At 40.4% G+C, this 22,061-nt stretch overlaps 1 protein-coding gene across 3 annotated transcripts in view; it reads right to left on the minus strand.

Moving 5' to 3' along the window:
* Nucleotides 1-3,030: 3,030 nt before the first annotated feature.
* The window catches only part of PARD3 (par-3 family cell polarity regulator), a 551,152-nt gene continuing 532,121 nt past the window's right edge, over nt 3,031-22,061 (minus strand). For all 3 annotated transcript variants that reach the window (XM_082192160.1, XM_082192159.1, XM_082192158.1), the window contains 3 exons: nt 20,255-20,375; nt 12,263-12,390; nt 3,031-5,081 (listed from right to left, as the gene is read on the minus strand). In XM_082192160.1, the coding sequence (XP_082048286.1) occupies nt 4,688-5,081; nt 12,263-12,390; nt 20,255-20,375 (643 nt within the window). In that variant the 3' untranslated portion in view covers nt 3,031-4,687. The remainder of the gene's footprint in view (nt 5,082-12,262; nt 12,391-20,254; nt 20,376-22,061) is intronic.

Genomic DNA, 22,061 nt, shown 5'->3' on the forward strand with positions numbered 1-22,061 from the left:
TCCTGGTTACAGGCTGTAGAATAGAAACTAAAATTAACGGAAATGGCAATCATACTGTAGCAGACGTGGCACATATTAATAGATTCTTAGGAAGGAATGTGGGTCCATTTTAACTATTTAACATTTATACTGTGAGCTGTACCATATGGCTTGTAGTTGCAGAAGCTACCATTGTGAAAATAGGACTGCTCCAGAACTCAGAGGCTACACAGCCAATGCTGGGAGGCTTGTAACTTGGAGAACGAAAATATGATTAGTAGGAAGGGTCAGAGATGACCAATGTACAGTGGGATCAGAGCTGTGGAGGAGCCAAGTGGGATGATTGCCTTCTGGAGGTCTGAATGGATGCCCACACTAACCTGTTTTAGGCTTCTCGTCTTCATATACTATATCTGTCAAAGCTGTAGCTGTATTTCCTCTATATCATATCTCCGGATCTTCTTTCCCTAGTGCAATTACCATTAGCTTTTGTATGCAAACCTGTTAATCAGAACAAAAGACAGTTTTGTATGAAAAGTGGCTCCCTCTCATTATTACACGCTCCACTGGGACTGAAAATAGTTAGTGTGAGAAATGTGATCTTTGGCAAGAACACAGGATGATGATGAAGCTGGGAGGGAAATAGCCAAATTCTCCCTTAGCAGAAAGTTATTGATCTAAGGGACTATCTGACTTTCTCATAAGAAACTCTCTTAACAATGGCAAATGCTAAAAATCTTTCACAGGTTACTGCCAATCTCTGCAATACTTCCTTTTCAATCAGGGTTTTCTGATTTTCCATCCCACATTTTGTACTGCACTGCATAAATGATTTGATTTTGGAAAGGACCTTAGTCCAATCTACACAAATTCTGCCGCTATCACGTTACCTGATTTTTACGGCTTGCTGATTGGTGCTGGGTCATTAGATGTGCAGAGGGCAAAATTATGAGTTCCCTTCTCTCTTGCATTTGCATCTAAAATAGAGCCTACTTGCTGCATCAGCTTCAGATTATGAATCAAAATCCACCTTGCCGTCTTTCTCCCCTCCATCCCTTCCCTTGAACCTGGAGTATAGTCAGAATACATAAGCTGACATGATTGCCATGGCAACTGGCTGTGATGTCATGCAAATAAAGGATTAGCACTGATTTTCACTGCAGGATTGCTCAAAAGGAGATGCTGTGTGAACAAGGAATGCAAAAAGGAGAAAAATAGCTTGAATATTGTTAATGGGGAAAACAGAACATTACTGGCATTGTACAATCTGTTTTAAGCAGATGTTCTCTCTTCTCCCCCACCCCATTTTGATCCCCTTTGTGCCAATACTCTGCATTAGGAGGGGAATCATGAACTCTGGAGGGGGGTGGAACCTGAACAAACACCAGGGAGAAAAATATTTTTCTGCTGCTTCTTCTGTCGATATCTTACTTTTCTTTCCTTCTCTTTCTTGGCAGAAATAATGGACACTGAGTGGTCCATGGTGCTACTGGAAGGTCAGCCTACCTACTAGTACCCATCCTTTGCAGCGATTTGTGTCCTTTGCAATTATGCAATTTGCTTCTAACTTGAATCCATTGCTACAGGGCCAACACTCATAGGATAGCGGGGGGGGGGAATTTACCCAACGCCCTCAATCATTCCTCATTGGTTTCCAGATCTTTTAGCATCTTGGTTGCCCTCTTCTGCACACCTTCCAGCTTGCCAACATCCTTCTTAAATTGTACCCAGAAATGGACACATATTCCAGGTGTGGTCTGATTAAAGCAGAATAGAGTAGGACTATTACTTCCCTTGACCTGGGCACTATACTTCTGTTGATGCAGCCTACAATTGCATTAGCTTTTTTTTTTTTTTTTGCTACTGCATCACACTCCTGGCTTGTGTTAAGCTTGTGGTCTACCAAGACCCCCAGATCCTTTTCATATATACTGCTGTATGGGCATGTTTAGCCTGGAGAAGGAGAGACTGGGAGGAGATATGATACCTGTCTTCAAATATCTAAAGGGCTGCCACATGGAAGATGGGGCAAACTTGTTTACTCCTGCTCTGGAGTGTAGGCCCTGAACCAATGGATTTGAGTTACAAGAAAGGAGATTCCAACCAAACAGCAAGAGCTGTTTAAAGGTGGAATGGACTCCATCAGAAGGTGATGGACTCTTCTTCCTTGGAGGTTTTTCAACGGAGGTTGGATGATCATGTGTCATGGATGCTTTAGTTGAGATTCCAGCATTGCATGGGGTTGGCTTAGATGACCCTGAGGGTCCCTTCCAATTCTATGGTTGAATCAATCACTGAGTAGAGCAAGGGCAATAATGCCTCTGTAGCTGAGCTGTATGAGGAAGGGTTGTGTGCTTGTGTGTGTGTGTATGCTTGTGTCTCCATACAAGTCTATGTGAGAGTGTGGGTGGCCACACCCACCACTGGCTTGTGACCCCCTGTAGAGTTGGTTAAGCAGTCTTCTGGGACCAAAAGCCTATCCATGCCTACCACAGAGCACTCCTTCATGCAGATAATGAACAACCTCAGGAATCATGTGGCGTCACTGGCAGGCTTGTCACCTGACTGGGATTACAGATTTGTCAATTAAATGTAGAGACACCAGTGTGTATAAAAGATGCCACCACACTGTCCTAGCTGGGTTGTGATCCAAACAGTGCCTCCCCAAAAAACCCCCAAAGGCCATTGCATGAGGGCTGAAGGCTGCACAAGCCTGCCGAGAGAGAGAGAGGGAGAGGGAGAGGGATTGATCCAATATGGTGGTTCTGTCTTAGAACAGAAACTCTTAAATTACAGAGCTTATAGAAGTAACTAAAAGCATTTATTAACCACTTTCTCTTTCTTAGAATCAGTTTTGGAACTCTTAATGGGCCCCACAAATCTTTTCTTTTTTTGAAAGAAAAAGTTAAATGCCTGTAATTTTTTTAAGAAAGGGAAGCTCAAACCACTAGGAACATTATAAAACAACATCTGTGAAAATCTCTTTCTCTCTCTCAAAATCAAGTAATGGCTCCAGTTTTTGAAAGCTTCAGAAGGATATTGAAACCAAGATGAAAACAGTCTTTTTATTCTAAATTTCTGTATTTACAGAGAGTGCCATTTTACACAGTGTTGTAAAGTCTCTGCGTAAAAGAGTCATGGTCATTCAATGTTTGTGCTTACATTAGTAGCAAATTTTTAACACTTGAGTATATTAACAAAAAAATAATAACAAGCAGGCATAAAGATATAGCATGTGCTGAATTGTCACATATATTCTTGAAAGAAGGTTGAGGCAGAAGTAAAATGGACTGGGTTTTGTCTTTTATAAAAAAAGGCAAACAATACACAAGCAATAACTGATACTTCTTTTTGTTCATTTACGCATGATATGCTGAGCTTTCACATCAGGATTTGCAGGCACTTTAGCAATCCAGTTATGTGTGTGTACACATGTCTCTTTCACAATCAAAGTTCAGAGCGTCAAACACAAAACCAGCTGTTGCAAAGGAAAATTTCATATACCCAATATACACATTAACAATAACTCTGCTGGAACAATCTTTTTGTTTCCATTATTTTTTGGACACCAACATCTTTTCATGACAATGCTTACTAATGTCCCCGCCCCATTCTCTTTTATTATCCACTTTATGGTTGATCTTTGCCGTGATACTGAGGTGTAAAAATACAGTAACATGGAAGCACAGAGCAAATTGTCCACAAGGCTTTACAAATTGTCAAAAAACAGGTTTTAAAAAAACTATTTTAAATGCAAAAATAGATTTTTTATTTATTTTGTCCTGTATTCCCCCCCCCAAAAAAAAATTAAGGACAAATTAAATTATGATGTATGGAGTAACTGGGCAATGTTTAATTTATAATTCATTTTGGGGGTTCATTTTTTTGTAATGGAATATAATAATTAAAAATCCCCACCAAAGTTGTTAAACCAAACCAGAGATATTTTTTTCTCTCCACCATTCTACATGCTTCATGAAACAGCAATGTCCCTCCACTATTATTAGGCAACGTTAACTTATAAATACAAGGTTTTCACTGATAATATAACCTATATATGATTAAAGTATAAGACAAATGCAACAAGGTCCCCAGGATATATGAAACATAACATTTTTTGCTTAGGAATGAGGATAAAGCTTTCTGATAGGACTCAAGAGTGAACGTGTGAAGTCAAAGAAAAACAGCATTTCAGCAGACAGACATTTAAATATTTATCAACTGTAAAACATCAAGGGCTAAAGATCATGACTGAACATTCAACCTTACTGCTTACAAGTGATACGTACCCCTTTCCCTTAATCAAAGGTATGGCAATGCATCTTTTAATTAAAAACAAATTAATGATGTATGTTGGAACCGGACCTCACTGAAGCATTGAACACCTGACAGCAAAATGTAGTGAAGCAGACAGTGATAGCACAGAACTGGGCTAGGACACTTGATAACTAAGACACATCACTTGCCTAGAGTATGATTGTCAAATGATGGAAAATCCTTCCATGATATAACACTTGAGACACAATGGCAAAGACATAAGGCCCTCTGATTCTTTGCCTATATTGCTAAAGGCACTGAAGCAGACAAGAATTCCTTAGTACCTCCTTTTTGTAAAAAGAAGAAGAAGTCCCCCCCCCGCCCCCCAATACAAGTCTCTTCATATGAAAATGTTCCTTTATTGCATGGGACGTTGACCTTTTTCTTCGACTCAAGAATAAAATGGTCTTCCCTTTTCTGGCGCTTGCAATCTGTTTAGCCTGGCAACCTGAGATGGCGAAGGGGGTACATCATGTCTGAAAGGACCTTTGGGAGTGGCATAATTTGGGTCCTGAACTTTCTTATAGGAGTCATAGTTGCTGGACCCTTCAGAAGATGTCTTTTTTTTCAGCTGCTGCTCTTTCCGCCTCTGCTCTTGACGCAACAGCTCTTGAGTTTCAAGCATTACCCGGGCGTTGAAGCCATGGCCTCCCATGTAGCCGTTCCTGGAGCCCTGATAGCTGGAATACCTCGGGTTGTCTTTTGCACTTTGGAAACCTTCACCCGGAGGATAGTTCTGCTCCCAAGAATCTTGAGACACAGAGCTTGCATTTTTCCGGCTTTGCCTGAAAATCAGAACAAGGTATTTATTATACTTCATTACACTTATGTAAAACACTTGTTATATTTCTGGAAAACTTTTCTAGTTTTTTTATGCCTCAGTATGAGGCACTAAGTCAAGTCACTCATTCTCCATAGAATAACAAACAACTGATCAAGACTGAACATTGGCTATTACTACTGAAGAGTAGTTGCTGGAGGAAGGTCTATCACTTCCAATCTGCTTGCGGGTGGAGGGATTCCTGAAGGTAATCCATTGGCCACTGTGGAAAGCTAAATGCTGGACTGAATGACCCCATAATCTAATTCAGAAGGTCCATAATTTACCCTCTGAAGTCTATCAAAGTGGGTATCCTTCAGGAAGGGCTTAAGAACACAAGAAGAGACCTACCGGTTCAGACCAAAGGCCTGCTCAGCCCAGCATCCTGTTCTCACAGCAGCCTATGGGAAGTCCATGAGCAGGCACGAGTACACTATTCTTCTCCCACTTGTGATCCACAGGAACTGGCATTTAGAGGTCTACTGACTCTGATACTGGAGGTGCTGTATAGCCATTGAGACTAGTCAATGCCATTTGTCTAGAAAAAGGTGCTGGAACGCACCATGAACATCTCCCTGTATTCTCTTATAATGGCAATGGCACCCGCCTGAGAGATGCCAGAACTCAGTTCTGGCGAATTCCCACTGAAAAAAAGCCCTGTGACTAGTGCACCTAACCTTAAAAGGATAGTATTTCCCTCCACGAATCCCACTTTATACACACTTATGACCAAGGAAGTCCTCTTCCACATAACCACACACAACACATCCAAAGATGAACTGAGTGTAGTCCAACAAGAATGCTGAACCATAATCAATATGACATAGAATTGTGGTCAGTTAATCACATGCAAAGGCAGTTTGTTGGGGGTTTTGTACAAAAGATAGCACCAAGAAACCCAATGCATTTTAGCTGCAGACATACTGTATTTCTTGACATGGGTCACAACCCAGCAGGGCTTAAGCATGTCTGATTGTGTGTTTGAACATGGCCACTCTCTTTTGTAATAGATTTGACCATAGATTCAAATGCTGAGCATGGCAACAATCCAAATAAAGTTACTTGTGACTCACTTATACTGATTAGCTGCTGACTAGCTGTTTTTCGTAGAAAGGAAAGCAGGGTATAAAATTAAAGAAAATAAATAAATGGATTTAAAGCAGAGTTAGCTGACTTTAGCTTTACTGGTACTTACAGATTTTTCTCCAAATATATAGGAGTAGTCTCCTTTTGCATACTTGCATACTGTCATATGCTGTGCTTAAGTCAACACTCTTAGCACATTTTCTTTCACATCACTTTTATTCATCATTGTGGAGGCACACCCTTTCTGTGTTCCATACATGTATTCCAGAATTTCAGTTTCTGGCTTCTTACCTAACTATTAATGCTGATTTTCTCACATGTCAATACAATCGCCCAGATAAAGCTTTTCTAGTTCTGTTAAGACTGCAGTATTGAAACTCCCCTTCCCCTCTCCCAATGCCTAGCTTTCAACTCCAAATAGCAGAAGAATCTGCTGGTTTCAGAAGAAGTTTGCCAGGGAGTGATGCAACATTTCAGGCAATATCACGTTGGAATCCCAGATGATGATGCCAGCTTGGCAGGTAGACTTACCCCCTTGTCTCTTTTGCTTAGAGTAACCAGCTATTCTTCAATTTACATGTGTTCCTTGAGGCACTACACTATAAATATTCACAGTCTGACAGCTAATACTGTAATAGCAATTACAACTTTCAACAATAATTCTGCAATAGACCTGGACATGGGACATTAGTATGCAGGGCTTTACCAACCCTGATTGCCAAAGGTCTGTCTTTTGCCTTACGAAGCCCAGCATGCTCATGCAACTGCAGAGGAAAATTGTTTCCAATATATGTAGTATCAGAACATTCCACTATGTGGTATTTAAGCAAGCTGAGCAGAACTCAGACTGTCATTACTGTCTAATGGAACACATAAGCTGCCTTGGACTATAACAGGCCATTGGCCCATCACTGTTGAGTTTAAATGGCAGCAGAAATGCTATCTATTTGTACGGTATTTGCTTGAGATAGTGAAACCTCACCATAAACAGTGCATGCATTAACGACAAAGGGGGTTGTTTTGTGTACAGGAGTGGGGCCAGTCAGAGTGCAGAGAGAGAGAGTTAATGCACGTGAGCAAGACACAGAGATGATGGAAGGGGGAGATGAAATGGAGACAGACAAAAGTGAATTAAAGTGCCAGCTTCCTTGGGCTTGAGGTAAGCAAAAGAGTGTTGCCCTGAAACCAACAGCCCTGACCCTCAAGCAAACAGGGCTGACTTCATAGGGGGCATGCAGCTCCACTTGGTTCTACCAATGTATGCACATGGACAGCCTCTTTTCTTCTGCCTACCTCTCAGATGAGGGCAGGGAAAGTGGAGAAGATAAAGAGAGTATACCAATCCCCAGTCCGTCAACATGTAGAGCTGGACAAGCCTCCAGAGAGAACAAGCAGAGAGTAGTTCAGAGTGAGATTGCACCAGTTCCTCCCCTTCTCACTCTAGATCAGGGGTAGTCTACCTTTTTATACCAACCGCCCACTAATGCATCTTTCTTGATGGTAAAATTTCCTTACCACCCACCAGTGCTTGATGGAAGGAGGATTTAGCTTGTACCGTAGAACCCCCTACTGCCTACCTAGAATCCTGAAACACCCACTAGTGGGCGGTAGGGACCAGGCTGACAACCCCTGCTCTAGATAGGTCCTTGTTTATCAGATTCCCCTTTGCGCTCTCACCAATTAGGCAAAAGAACATAAAAAGAAACTGCTAGATCAGGCCAATGGTCCATCCAGTCCAGATGCCTGTGAGAAACCCCAAAGCAGGACCTGAGTTCAACAGCACTCCCCTCTCCTGTGGTTCCAAGCAACGGACATTCAAAGGCATATTGTCTCTGACAACAGAGGCAAAACACAGGCATCCTGGTTAGTAGTCACTGAGAGCCTTGCCAAATCCTGCTTTAAAGACACCCAAGCTGGTGGCCATCACTACTTCTTGTGTGAGTGGACTTCTAATGTTTCTGTGTTGTCACCCAACATTTAGTGATTTATTTAAAACATTTCTATCTCACCAGTCAGTCCATCAGGAACTCTGAAGGCAACTTACTAAGAGCAGCAATATATCAAAGAAGTTAATAAAACAGAAAATAGCCACCAAATAATAGAGGATTTCAACACAAAAAGAAATCAAAAGAGAGTCCATTGGACTCAGGATTCCTGAGAACTACATTTCCCAGGGCCTCTTCTTCCAGGGATACTGAGTTTTCCTATTACTGACACAACAGAAGGAAAGAAATATTGACGCTCTGCTACCAGGCAGATCTGGGACCTTGGATAATGCCAAGGAGAATTACAGGTAATTTATTATGCTTTGTCCTGTGGAAGATAACTCAAACCTTATATTATATTATCACTGGTAGTTATGCAACATGGACAGGCAGCTTTGTGACATTGCCATTTTACTTCCCTTTCCATCCACACAAAACGAAAGGCCATATTGTCAACACAAGTACGTATAGCACAATGAGATTTCTGAGTGAATGTGGTGTGAATCATTCACTCTTTTATTTAAGTTCACATACGCTTTCTAAAGCATCCCAGAAACCTTTTTAACAGCAGGCTCCAACTTCGAGAAAACGTTACTTTTAAGCAGCTTCACATTGAAAATGACAATAGATTAAGCTGATTCACACCATATTCACTCTGCCTGTTAGCAATAAGGCAAGCAAGATTGGTTGGGCTCTTTTAACACCACTTTTATGAGAAGATATCAGAGAAATGTATGAATTCTGGAAACAATTTATATTTATAACTGCATGAATGTAGATTATCCATGAAGCGAGGAAACAAAGACTGAAGTACTTATTAATTTGTTTGTGCACAGATGTTTTGTAGCACAGACCTTGAACAAACAGTTTTCCTTGAACTGAGAATATATTTTGCGGCTCTGCAGAAGGTTATTCCACAGTCCCCTGTAATTCATAAATGAAATAATAATGCACTACATGTTTCTTCCGACAAAAAATTACAGTTTATCATAGACATAATTTGGGGAACTGCAAAAATGCAGTCATGCAGTAGTGATCTTCCCTTAATTGAGAAGACAAGGAAAGCTCTGTAGGATCAGTCTAAAAGTTGATCTGGTACAGCATTTAGTCCCACAGTGGAACCAGTTCAACCAGTTGCCCCGGGACACCCACAAGCAGGGCAAAGAAGGCAATAATATCTGGCTGAGCACTCAAAGACTTAGAAAATGTCACCTTTTTGACTATAGACAAGGAATATGCAGGCAAAGCCCTTGAATAAATTACTCATTGACTTAAGGCAGCATTCCTCAAACTGGTGCCCTTTAGATATTTAGGACTACAACTCCCATCGGCACGGCTGACTGGAGCTGCTGATAGTTTTAGTCTAAAACATCTGGAGCGCCCTGGGCTCCTATGGTTTCCTTCCCCCATTCAAACCCAATTCTTACCAACCTCATCCAATCCTCCAATACATCAGTTCAATGAAGAAGAAGAAGAAGAAGAAGAAGAAGAAGAAGAAGAAGAAGAAGAAGAAGAAGAAGAAAAGACAAAATCACAGAATCAGCCTTTGGCTTTGATGAGAGTTGTTCTTGTTAGATCAAAATCAAATGAAAAACCCTCCCACTTGTTCTCCCCATCACTCTCAAGGGCACCTGCTCTTTTCTAAACCAATCTTCCATTCTGCCTCACTAGACTTTATTTTCCCAAGACTCTCAAATTTACTTTAAACATAACTCAAACAATCACTGTCCCAAACCAGCCTCAATCATTCAGCAAATGTCTGAATGCGTTAGGGGCAGCGCTTGGGTAGTCATGAACAACCCCTTTCCTTTGGAATACATCTCCCTCCTAGACTCAAGACTGCCTGTGAGCACTTTGTGCTTATAAACTAAAGTATGTGTATAGACAGCACTTAAATATTAGAACCAATTAAATGTGTCAGAAAATTGGAAGTATCCCAATCTGATATAGCTTTTCATGGTAATCTCTCTATTCACTCAATTAATTCTTTTATGACATACATCCACATTATACATCCAAGATTTGCTTTGTTACAAGCTATACAAGAAAGACTTCCCATTACCGCTACTTCCTCCTGTCAAGTTCATATTTATTTTCATTACATGAACTATAATGCAGAAGAATCCCTAAATCTCTAAAATTTTGGAACCCAGTTTTATGGGCTACAGCAGGGCTGTCAACTGTCATCATTGCTGACCACTGCTTTTGCCCCCCTCTCCACAGCAGCTAGCCAAGAAGTTTGAATGGCCTGAAGCACCTGCCAATACAGGCTAATCTCTTTCTAACCCACACCTGGGCAGCAGGAGGAAGCTGTACTTCAGAAACCCATTTGCAGAAATCTAAAATTAATTTTTCCTGGCTGGCACCATTTTAAAACACTTTACGCCCAATAGCTACCAGGAAGACAACATTTGTAAGCTTTGTTTTTTATTTTCATTTATTAAGATCAGATTTGGCAAAAAAAGTAGCTCAAAAACTGCTCAAATTTAAGGGCACCTCTCTCCAAGGAGCCTCACTGAGGTTGCAATTTGTGACATTCATGCCAATTCTCCTCTCACCTGGTATACAGTTACAAATAACTATGTATGTTCTACACAGAATGGGTCATATAACCCTCCCTTATACTACTACTCCTTTTCTGGAAGTCCTTTCCCCCCCCACCCTCATTTTGCTATTTTTGATATACAGTGGTACCTCAGTTTTCGAACCTAATCCGTTCCGGAAAAGAGTTCAAGTTCTGAAACGTTCGAAAACCAAAAACTCAATACAGAAGCCTCAATACGGAAAACTCAATACAAAAGCTACATCGCATGTTTGACTTCTGGGGTGTGTTCGAAAACTGAAGCTTTTACTTCCGGGTTTACTGCGTTTGAAAACTGAAATGTTCGTCAACGGAGACGTTTGAAAACCGAGGTACCACTGTACTAGGATGTAGTGCTTTTTTCTGGGGGATACTCGAGGGTACTCAGTATTGGCACCTTTTTTTCTAGAACAAAAGCACTGCTAGGATGGTTCTAAGAAATACTACCAAATTCTCCTCTGCATCCCTTACCATAGCAAAATACTCCAAGTCAGTACTTTGAAGGAAGCAACAGATTTTTCTCCTTCCCCATGCTTCCCTTGCCGCTTTCAAAATGGCCTCTCTCTTCTCAAAACTTTGTCCAGCAACTACATTTCTCTCTTGCATGCTCACAAACCACTTCTAATGTCTTCACTGAATTCACCACACCCTGCTTTTCCTTCTATATCCCCCTGCTTCCATTAAGAAAGTCACATCACTCACACTGTTGGCTCCAGTACTGAAGTATTTGCCTTTTTCCTTACTAATCACCCCCAAACTCCCCTCATTTGTGAAAATAACATACTTGTGTCCCTCTGCCTTCTTTTCCTTATCTTTTCCACACAGACCTCTGTAGCCCTTAAGGCTTATGTTCTGTACTAATTTTCTCTTCATTGCTGTGGGTACTTTCTGCATCCTAGCTATGCATTTCTATACATGCTTTTAGAACTGACAACTTGTGGATTGGTTTTAACTCCTTTATTAGTTCTAAACTTCCCCCAGTAGCCCATTCTTAGCGTGTTGCTTATGAAAGTCTGTGCCAACTGATTCTGTTAACTAGTGCTTTTTTTCTGGGGGGACGCATACCCCTAAACATTTTGTGACTATAAGTTTGGCCTCACTGAGGGGCAGTATTTTAATATGAGTAGGAAAATGAGAGTACCCCTAAACACATTTTTTTTTAGGAAAAAAGCACTGCTGTTAACATATTATGGGATGTATGCTAATTCTCTTTGAATACAATAAAATTTCTTGAGATTTATTTTTGTTTCCCTGAGCTGCATACATACTATATATTTAAAGCACTCGGCTTCCTTTAAAGCACCTGCAGTTTGCTATAGGTGCTTGAGAACATAGCTCTGTCAGAGCTAAATGACACTTCCTGGGATTCTATGGGAGAACTGCAAGCTGCACCATTCATAACAGAGGGCTCCTCTTAATAAAAAAAGACACAACACTTTGAATAAACTGGCTCCAGGCATGAATTTGCCAGATCACCTTAGACATTTGCCATACCTGGGTAATGAACTGTATTGCCGCTGAGCTTGCTGGAAACTCTCCCTTTCTTCTTGACGCTGCTTCTGCATCTGAACCTCGACCGATACAGAATGCCTGCCACTCTGTGAGTATGACTTTGAACTTGGCTAGGATAGGAAAAGCAAAAAGTTCACATGGTGAGTTTTTTAAAACAACAATAGCATTCAGAATGATAAATAATGCTATTTTTCTGCAAAGGCACAATTTTTAAAATGCTTTCATTATTAACCAAAATGAACTGTTTAAACCATTATTATGAATGTATTAATTTGTGAATCACTTTCAACATGTATGCTCCAATTTACAGACATACCCTTAAAAAATACTACAAAAATGTATTTGAGATAGACATGGCAGAAAAACTCCAGTAGAAGACATATTTTCAAGAGATCCCCCCCCCACCCTTATTATAAATGCTTTAGGTTCTTAAAGTTGATAGATAAAATTTGGACTATCTGCAGGATTCCAGAAGTATGGAAAGGTTCTACCTATTTTAGGACAAGGTTATCATACAAATACTTATATGAACAGAGTCAAAGTGGCTGCATTTGTAGATCAGTCACTGGACACAGCTATGAGGGACTGTTGTTTTTGGCGCTGCTCAAATCAAGTGGCTGGCATATTTTATAGTCTTAGCTTTGAAGTCTGAGGAAACATAATGCAGCCATCTTGGTGAAGCTAAGCAGATTTGGATCTGGTAAATGTTTAAACTGAAGACCTGGGAACCTTGGTCTTGAGTTCCATGTTGGAAGAAAGGAGAAGGGTATTAGTGTACCAGAATGAATAAATGATAAAACACCATCCATGTAGAGTTTGGCTGACTCCAATGTTCTTTTTAGCCACTAGAAGGAACTATGCCTAAGTAGGGGTTGGTTTCACATGCCTCCATGTGTGTTTGATTATCAGTTCATACTGGCACACCTAAATTCTTATTAGTGTGTCTCCCCTTTCCAATCCAAAGAAAGAAAGATGGTTTCTCCCATATGAAACGGCCTGCAGGCCTTCTTTTGAGGGTGTTCTAGTTCCAACCCCCTTCAATGTAGGGATCACAGCTAAAGCATTTCATTCAAAGACAAGTTAAACATGGGGAGAAGATTGCACAGCCCTGCAAAGTCGTTCAGTCGGTCTCAATCGGAGGTGACCTGAGAATGCTCCATCTGTGAACACATGCAGACCATGAGCTCTTCAGGAGGACATTTTTTGGGGCAAAATGAGCTATAAGTATTCCAGCTGAACACACTTTAGATCAACAAATACTACAGGGTCAGGGACGACATGGGGATAATGTGTGCATAGCACCATCATTTATATGTTTTTAATGTTAGCTTTATATTTGACAATTACTGTTTCAGCTTTTTCTGTTTGAAAAAAATCATTGCTGTTCCATGTTACACATACTTTTAAACAACTTTGAGGGTGCTTATGGTGGAAAGTAAATAAATAAATCCTAGCAACAAATAAACACCCCCAAAGTTCTATCTGCACTTAATGCACTTAGGTTGGAAAATACGTTTCACAGCTGACAAATGGAAATTCCTAGACAACTGCCCCCTCCAAATATTTAACACACTGCCACTTTGTAAATGGCCTGACAATTGCATTTTAAGAAAATTACTTCACATCAGTTTCATCTCGCATCTGCACACAATTTTTAATCTTGGCAACAATATACGACATACGAGAGATGGAAAATCCCCCACCCCCTCAAAGTGGAAAAATATATTTCCCTGTATTGGGACACAAACTGTGTGCTCAGAGTATAACTCTGAAACTAGTTAACACCTGTACAAACAGGGCAGCACAAGACAAAGTATAATTATCATAATTCTTTAAAGCTATCAAACAAAGCTGCCTGCGTCTTAACTGTGCAAATTACAAAGAACTTCAGCCTTGTCTGTGAGGAGATGCATGACAAGTGCTGACCTTGTAAATCAAATAGCGGTCAGGGCTGCCGTAACACACAAGGCTGCATTATACAAATAAATATATGTTTGTGTCTTCCACAATGACCCTTAAGTGAAATGATCGTTATGGCTTTGAAGATTTGTTAAGGAAAGCACAGGAGAAAAGGAAGCGGAAGAAGAAGGTTGGTGTGCACAACATGACGATATGAGATCCTTATTGTGGTGGTTCTTTAAGATCTCAGTAGAAGGCACATGTAGAATATTAGAACAGTTGCAATCAAATGCAAATGTTATGCATGCACAAGAATATTCAGGAGTTTTGGAAGGATGTAGTTGAAGAAATTAGAGGTACAACCTCTTATTTACTGTCTAAAGATGAAACATCAAGAAATAGTGTGATCAACTTGTGCATTATGGTAAAAAAAAGTGGGGGGGGGGTAGCCACTATGTGGGAAAGGGCAGAAAGGTCACTGTAAGAGGCTGGATGGAAATTATCTGGATGGCATCTTATGAAATAGTCTCTAGTTCACAAAATCTTATGGCACAATGAGTATGTTAGTCTTCTGTAATATAATAATGATTCTTTACAGTATATATTTATATACTGCCTCATATATCATAATGTATTTCATATTTAGTAGATCCAAAATCATTAGTTCATTGGGCATATTTTGGTTTCAATGAAGAACAAATTGCATTCTTTCTCTCTGTCTTTCTTTCCCCCCGATCAAGTTCTCTTCTATAGTTGGTTGTAGCTGGTGATTTTTATTAGGTTTACAATGCTATGCAATATTTTGGTTAATGTGACAGACTAACAAGGATTTCATCAACAAGACATATTAAGATAATTAGGAAATTTTTTATGATAATAATTTATTAGGAGTTATGATGTAAAATGGGACGCATTTTAAGTGCAAGTAGATAAATAGGTAGGGAAGGTAAACGGCATTTCCGTGTGCTGCTCTGGTTTGCCAGAAGCGGCTTAGTCATGCTGGCCACATGATCCAGAAGCTGTACGCTGGCTCCCTTGGCCAATAAAGCGAGATGAGCGCTGCAACCCGAGAGTCGGTCACGACTGGACCTAATTGTTTTGGACTGGAATTCTACTTCTCTATCACTTATTTATTATATATTTGTGATCTAGAATTGACACGAATAAACTACAAATGAGCTAAATCCAAAATATTCTAGTTTGGTTAAAAAGTTTTCAGGCTGCTCAAAGATGGAAGACCCTTCAATTAAATAAGGCCAATTTTCTGTTTAATCAACTTATTACGTTTATGCTCCCTCTTTCCTTGAAGGACTTCAAGGCAGTGTACATTCCCCCACATTTTATTCTCAGAACAGCCCTATGAGGTAAATGAGGCTGAAAGATAGTGACAGGTTCAAGGTTACTCCTCATCTTAGAAATTGCTATTGCTAAGATCAATCAGGACTGGCTACCATCTGGAAAGAAGTTTCTCAACTTCAAACTTGTGGTTTAATTAAAAGATGCTAATAGATTTTATTTATTTATTTCTTACTCATTTCCCATGGCTTTGCGGACAATTATAATATATAATTGTTCACCTAGTCAAGCAAATAACATTGCCTGGCTTAGCCATTGAAATTAAGCAAAATGAAGTCAAGGAGAGGGAGGTCAAAGAAAAAGAAGGGAAATGGTGCCAAGGAGCAGCCACAGCAAGAATAGAGAAACACTGGACAGCACTGAAGGAGTGCTGGAAAAGGATGGTGCTTTTGATATTTTTGCATATTCTGAACTAGATGAGTAGTTTCAGCACAACCTTTCCTTGAACGTCTGTCGTGCCAAAATCAATACCTCAAACCCAGGGATGGGGAAACTGTAGCTCTCTTAAGTATTGCTGGACTACAACTTCCATCATACACATTGGCCATGCAGGTGGGGCTGATGGGAATCTATGCTTGCATTTTTGTTGATATTTTTTGGAAGCGTCCTTTTTAAAGCTATCTTTTGATTCTGCTGCTGCTTAAGGAGTTGACAGCAAGTGCTGCTTTGACCCCTGCTGCTGTTTTTACTTTGATCATTGGTGCTTCGTTGGCTGGGTTATTGCAGTATGTATATTTGCATTTGTTTGCAATTGCCTCTGAGCAACTCTTTGGGCAGAAGGCAAAAACTGGTTATTTCTTTTTAAAGAAATAAGCTGGCAAGTAAACCCCACCCAGGATGCAGATATGGAAGACCCTTCTCATGCAGGTGTGAACACTGGGGCCCTACAGAGCTCTGGCTGGGCATGATGTGGAATGGAATATGTCTGAGAAAAGATAAATTGTCACCCTAGGCTCACTGGTCTGAGTCATGTCCTCATCATTAACTATTCTACTCCACTCTCTTCAGGAAGTGTCATTTTAAAGTTTCGAATAAGAGTGTCTGTATACATGAAAGTTACGGGACTGACTGCTTTGAGGACAGAAGTTCATTAATTATTGGCAGAGCAGATATACAAGCCCAGGAAGAAATGCCAGAACCCCACAGCACATCAGTTAAGGTTTTGCCAACAGAATCGTTGTAGAATAATTTGAAATGGACACCTGCCCACTATGATCCAAGAAAAGACATATGGACACAACCATCCACCAGGAACTGGAAACTGTGATTCAGGCAGAAGTCATTTTTATATGTCAGACATATGCAGCAAACCCAATTTCCTTCTGTTTTCACACATACACTTATCTCTCTCGGCTTCTCGAATCCCAGTTCTTTAATACATATCTGTTATTCATCAAGCTCTGTGGATGGGAAATTACCTTCTTTGTTCAAATCAGGAGGAAAAAGCTCACTGTATCATCATGGATCTGAGGGACTTTTATGGATGTAAACCTTTATTTACATCCATCCAAGCCTTTTCTCTTTCGTGTCCCCCAACCCCTCCCTTTCACTTGGTGCCACAAACCTGTTCCCTCAGGCTAATTCAAAACTTTTTAACACTTGCACAGCTGTGTTTTTCTACAGTCATACTTGTAGCCAAGAACGCTGAGATAAAAAAGAGAAAGTATTCAAAGAATACGGTTGAAGTTTCCTCACAGTAAACCACTGGTGTGCGTGCGTTTTACCATTGTTTAGTATTCACTGCATCTGGATGCATTTTGGGAAAAGCACCTCTATAATTTTAAGTTAATACCCTGAAGTTGCATACGCTGCTTGAGAGATGGGTTTATTGCTCCTCAATGCTAAAACTATATTGTACACTCTCAGAATGGATGAGATCATAGTTTCATCCCTTCCCAGCACAGTGATCTTACCCAGATTGGAATACACAAGAGGGAGAAAATAATTCAAAGGTACAATGGACCTATTTCTCCAGAATTTGAGCATCTAAATGAATGTGTCTGTATAAAAGACACATGCACAAGGAAAGAGTAAAGGGGGGGTGTTTGAGAGAGAGAGAGAGAGAGAGAGAGAGAGAGGCAGCTTAAATAAAGGAGCAGACCATCAGCCAAGGGAACAATAAGGCTCAGGATTAAAATTAATACATTTAACAGAATTACTGTCACTTTAAGCTCATTTACATGATCAGCCCAATGGGAAAGAGGCCCTCATTGTTGGTGAGAGGAAAGAGGGAAAAAAGAAAGGTCAGCATTCTGACCCACAATTTAGGAAATTATTCCATTCCTGAGGTAATCAGCCTGTCATCTAAATAATTTCCCACTCATTCATTGCTGGAAAGTATAATGCACACCAAGGTTGCCTGTTTAAAGTTGCTATGGTGTTTGGATAGAGAACATTTTGGCCCATGACCCTCAGTAGTTAAGTTCTCAAGTCCTCCTGAGTGCACAGTTTTCTCAGACAGTGTTCCCCAAGATCCCTTAACCGGTCAAATTGTGAGATGAAGCAGAAGAAGCCTCCACATAATGCCTGCCCCTTTTTGGGAACCTTGTACATGAAAATAAAAATAGGTTCCTGAGTTATCTTTACAAGGAAATAAAACAAGCATTTTATTTAATTAGTTCCAGGGAGAACCAAGCATATTTTATAACAGAGCTTTAAAAGGAAGCCCATATATTTTAAACACAGTAAAATATATAGAGTATTTTACATAGAGTTGCCGAAGTAGCTGATTTAAGGGCTACGTCTGTTGTCATTAGTTATGCTGGGATTTAAAATAAACGCTTTTAAGGAGACAAAAGTCAACTTGAATAAAAGTTGTATATGTTCTCCAGGTTAACAAATATGATATACATATTTACAAAATATGAGGTTTTTATTTATGACATAGCTCTTTTCTTTATGGCTAGAAATACAAGTCATCTCTCTCTGTATTTCTAAGGTAGCCTGGTGATGACATGGATGTTAAATCTTTTTTTAAAATCTGCACAGAATTGTACTGCATACTTAAGAGGCTTTCATAGTCTATTTGGGACAATTTGGGTTTGTGGGGAACATTTGGCCTTCCAGAAGTTGCTGAACTGCAAGTCCAGTCATCCCTCACTATTGGCCATGCTTGCTGAGGCTCATGGGGGTTGTAGTTCAACAACATCTTGAGAGCCAAAGGTTTCCCACATCAGAATTATACCATCACCACATTGCAGTGAGACTCGTGTGTGTGTGTGTGCATGGTTGAAGGTGCCCAAGGAATGTCTACTATCAAAAGAATCTAATCATACACTTAGGTTATCAGCATCCTGCTTCAAGTGTCTTTTGCAACTCAGCCCGGCCAGGCAATACATTTTATTGCCAGAGACAAAGGACCAGGTTATGCCCCTCCTTAGTCCATGTTTTCCTACTGCACCCAACTGGACTGGCAACTGAATCTTAATTCAACAATGGTGGCAGGATAGTGTCCTCCAGTTCACCTGAGACAGCAGGACAGTTATAGGGTGCAGGGCAGCCTAGTTGGCCTAAAGGGCTCTGTCCTCCAACAGAAGGGAACAGCTTCTGGGGGGCGTGGAGTTCAGAAGGAATAGCCAGGAGGCTGCCAGTGTTCCCTCACTGCATCTGCCACGTGAGGCAGCTGCCTCAGTGTATCTAATGATAGAGCCAACTCACAGGCTCAGGTAGTGACCATGAGAACTACTGACTTTTCAGTGGTGCCCCCACAATGGCAGAAATCCCTGTCCGGGAATATCTGTCAGAGACCTCCCTCTCTCCAGGTTTTCAGAAGCCTGATCAAAACATTCCTATTACATAAATCCTTCAATAGTTTAATTACTGATAGTGTTTATATGACATTTACATCCTCTCTCTTAATGGCTTATTGATTGCGATTGGTGGTTTTAATTGCAACATTATTAAACTGGATTTTTAAAATGATTTAATGGAGCTGTGTTTTGTTATGTAAGCTTCCTTGGGGACCCTTTTGTATTAAAAAGAACAATACTGGTGATTAAAAAAAAGGCTTGCTATCTATGTGTCAGTGGGGGAATGGGAAAACTATGTGTTTCTGGACATCTCTTCCTGTCTTGGCAAAATCTAGTTGCTGGTTCTATCTTTAATGCACTTTTTAAAAGCACTCTTCAAGTGCAGTCCAACATAAATGCCTTAAATCCCTCCATATTTTATCTGAAATTGCACAGCTTACACAAGCAAAGAATCATGTTCTTGAAAATAACGCATACACAACCCCCTTATAAGCATTAAGTGCAAGACAGATAAGCTAGTCTGCATTGATGTGACCCAGCTATGCCTTGTCACAGGGCAAACAATACCCTTTACACAATTGACAGATGGCAGAGCACAATACAAAATGAAATTAGGAATGTTGGGCCACAGATGGAGAAGGAAAGGGTCAGGAGTTTAAAGGTCACCAAGGACCTTGAATCGAAGTTGCATCAGGGATTAAGAATAACAACTGACACAAGACAGGGGACGTGCTGTAGCTTAGCTGTAGAGCACCTGCTCTGAAAGCAGAAGGACCCCAGCTTCATTCCTAGGCATCTCCAGGTAGGGCTAGAAGCATGATGTCCAAAACTCTGGAAAGCCACTGCTGGCCAGTGTGGTAAACAATAGCAAGCTACATGGACCAATGGTCCAAGCTGGTATAAGAAAGCTTCCTATATTCCTAAGGACTTTGTGCAGCGCTGTATATAGTGACTGAAAATGAGCACTTACCCATGGTTGTTCAAAACTGTAGGTCCGCCTCCGATCTTCCACATCTTCATCTTGCTTTGCCTGTTGAAATTCTTGCCTTAGGCGTTGTATCCGATCATGATTGCTGGGAGTTGATCTGTTACTAAGAAAGGAAGGGAGAAAAGAGATTAATACCAGGGGGAAAGCAAGACCATTTTTCTTTTTCAGATACAAAACAGCTTGATTGAGTCGTATGATAATGAGCTGACAGAATGCTTACAGTCAAGTTTCAAAGCCATATTCCTAAAACAGAATTATATGCAAAATTCTGGTGATTCTTGTAGCTCACGGCAAATCTGGGAAGGCTAAAGAAAGCACTTTCAGTGACAGAGATGACCAGAACGACACTGGGAAGAGTGGTGGATTTTTATTTTTTTTAAAAGATGGCCTTAAGACACTGGAATAATTACTGCAACGATCCAAAATTAACATTTATCTCTCTGTTAAGTGCTTATTTCTTTACCATATTTTTAGACTGCCTGTCAGCTAAAGATTCTCCATATTAAAATACAGAACAACAAATATGGTAATTATCTATCTATCTATGCCCCCCCATCCTCTTATTAAACACACGGGGAAGAAATGAGCCACCTTCAGATCAACTTAAACCCATCCTTCCAAGACAGAGAGTTTTATCATGAGTGATAAAGTAAACTCTCACGTCTTTGTTGTGGGCTTCATATAGCCATCTGGTTTGCCACTGTGGGGAACAAGATTCTGGCCTAGATAGGCCAGACATAGCCATAGAGGGGTCCTCCAGACATTGGTGGATGGCCAATGGTCAGGGATGGTGGGAGTTTGAGGCACTAAGGAGGCTACTTCTTTCATTGTTTCTTATATAACAGCTGCTATGTACAGTAATGGAAAACATACACTTGATTGATTCTGTGAACTGGTCCTCGCCCAAAACAAACAGGCACATCATCTATTGTGTTATCAAGAGGATTTAAAAGACAGGACTTAGAAATATTTATTTGTGCTCTTCTTTTAAACCTATCAGGTCCTGTACTATTGAAACAACATGACAGATAATTGTTCACTCACTTCAGCTACTCTGCTGCTGTCAGAGCCTCAGTCCCACAGGGCTCCTCGCTATTTGGAGGCGGCGCTATTGGATTATTTCCCCCAGTCAATAGGATCCTGTCACCCTTTAGGTCTGTTTCTGACAAGTCCTTTGAACTGATTAGCTTGATAGCATTAAAAGGTTAATGGACATGCGGTACATTTCACCATGTGGAAACAAACCAGGGCATCAACAAGAGATGAAGGCTACACATGTCCTTGGGAGGAAAACCCACTGAAGTCAGTGAAATTACTTTAGTTTAAATATGCACAGAAGTCAGCTGTTTAAGGTCAGCAGTATCACCATTAGCTTATGTAAACCTTACTCAACAGATGCTAAAGTTATGCAAAAACCAAAGTTTTCCATGATAAATACTGCAAAGAAGCCACAAGGCTCACTCCAGATTGCTAAGAATCTCCAGGCAAAGACCATTAGTAGGAGCACTCAGTTCTACTAACTCTGATCTCCAAGCTTGCAAAGGCATTTAAAGCCACAAGGCTCTCTCTTTCTGTAGTTAAATTTCCTCACTTTGGAATTTTATTACTTTGTGGGTCCTGTAGTAATTTCACACATACTCAGCAGAAGAGGGGTTGAGAATTTTTCTAGTGCCTGAGCATTAACTACGTATTAACAAACTGAAAGTAAAGTAAAACTAGACTAAAGAAACTGTTTTGACCTTAAGGAATCATGTTAACATTACTACAGCAGACCCTCCAGGACTGTCCC

This window comes from Podarcis vaucheri (assembly GCF_965113315.1).
Source record: "Podarcis vaucheri genome assembly, chromosome: 12".
Lineage (NCBI taxonomy): Eukaryota > Metazoa > Chordata > Lepidosauria > Squamata > Lacertidae > Podarcis > Podarcis vaucheri.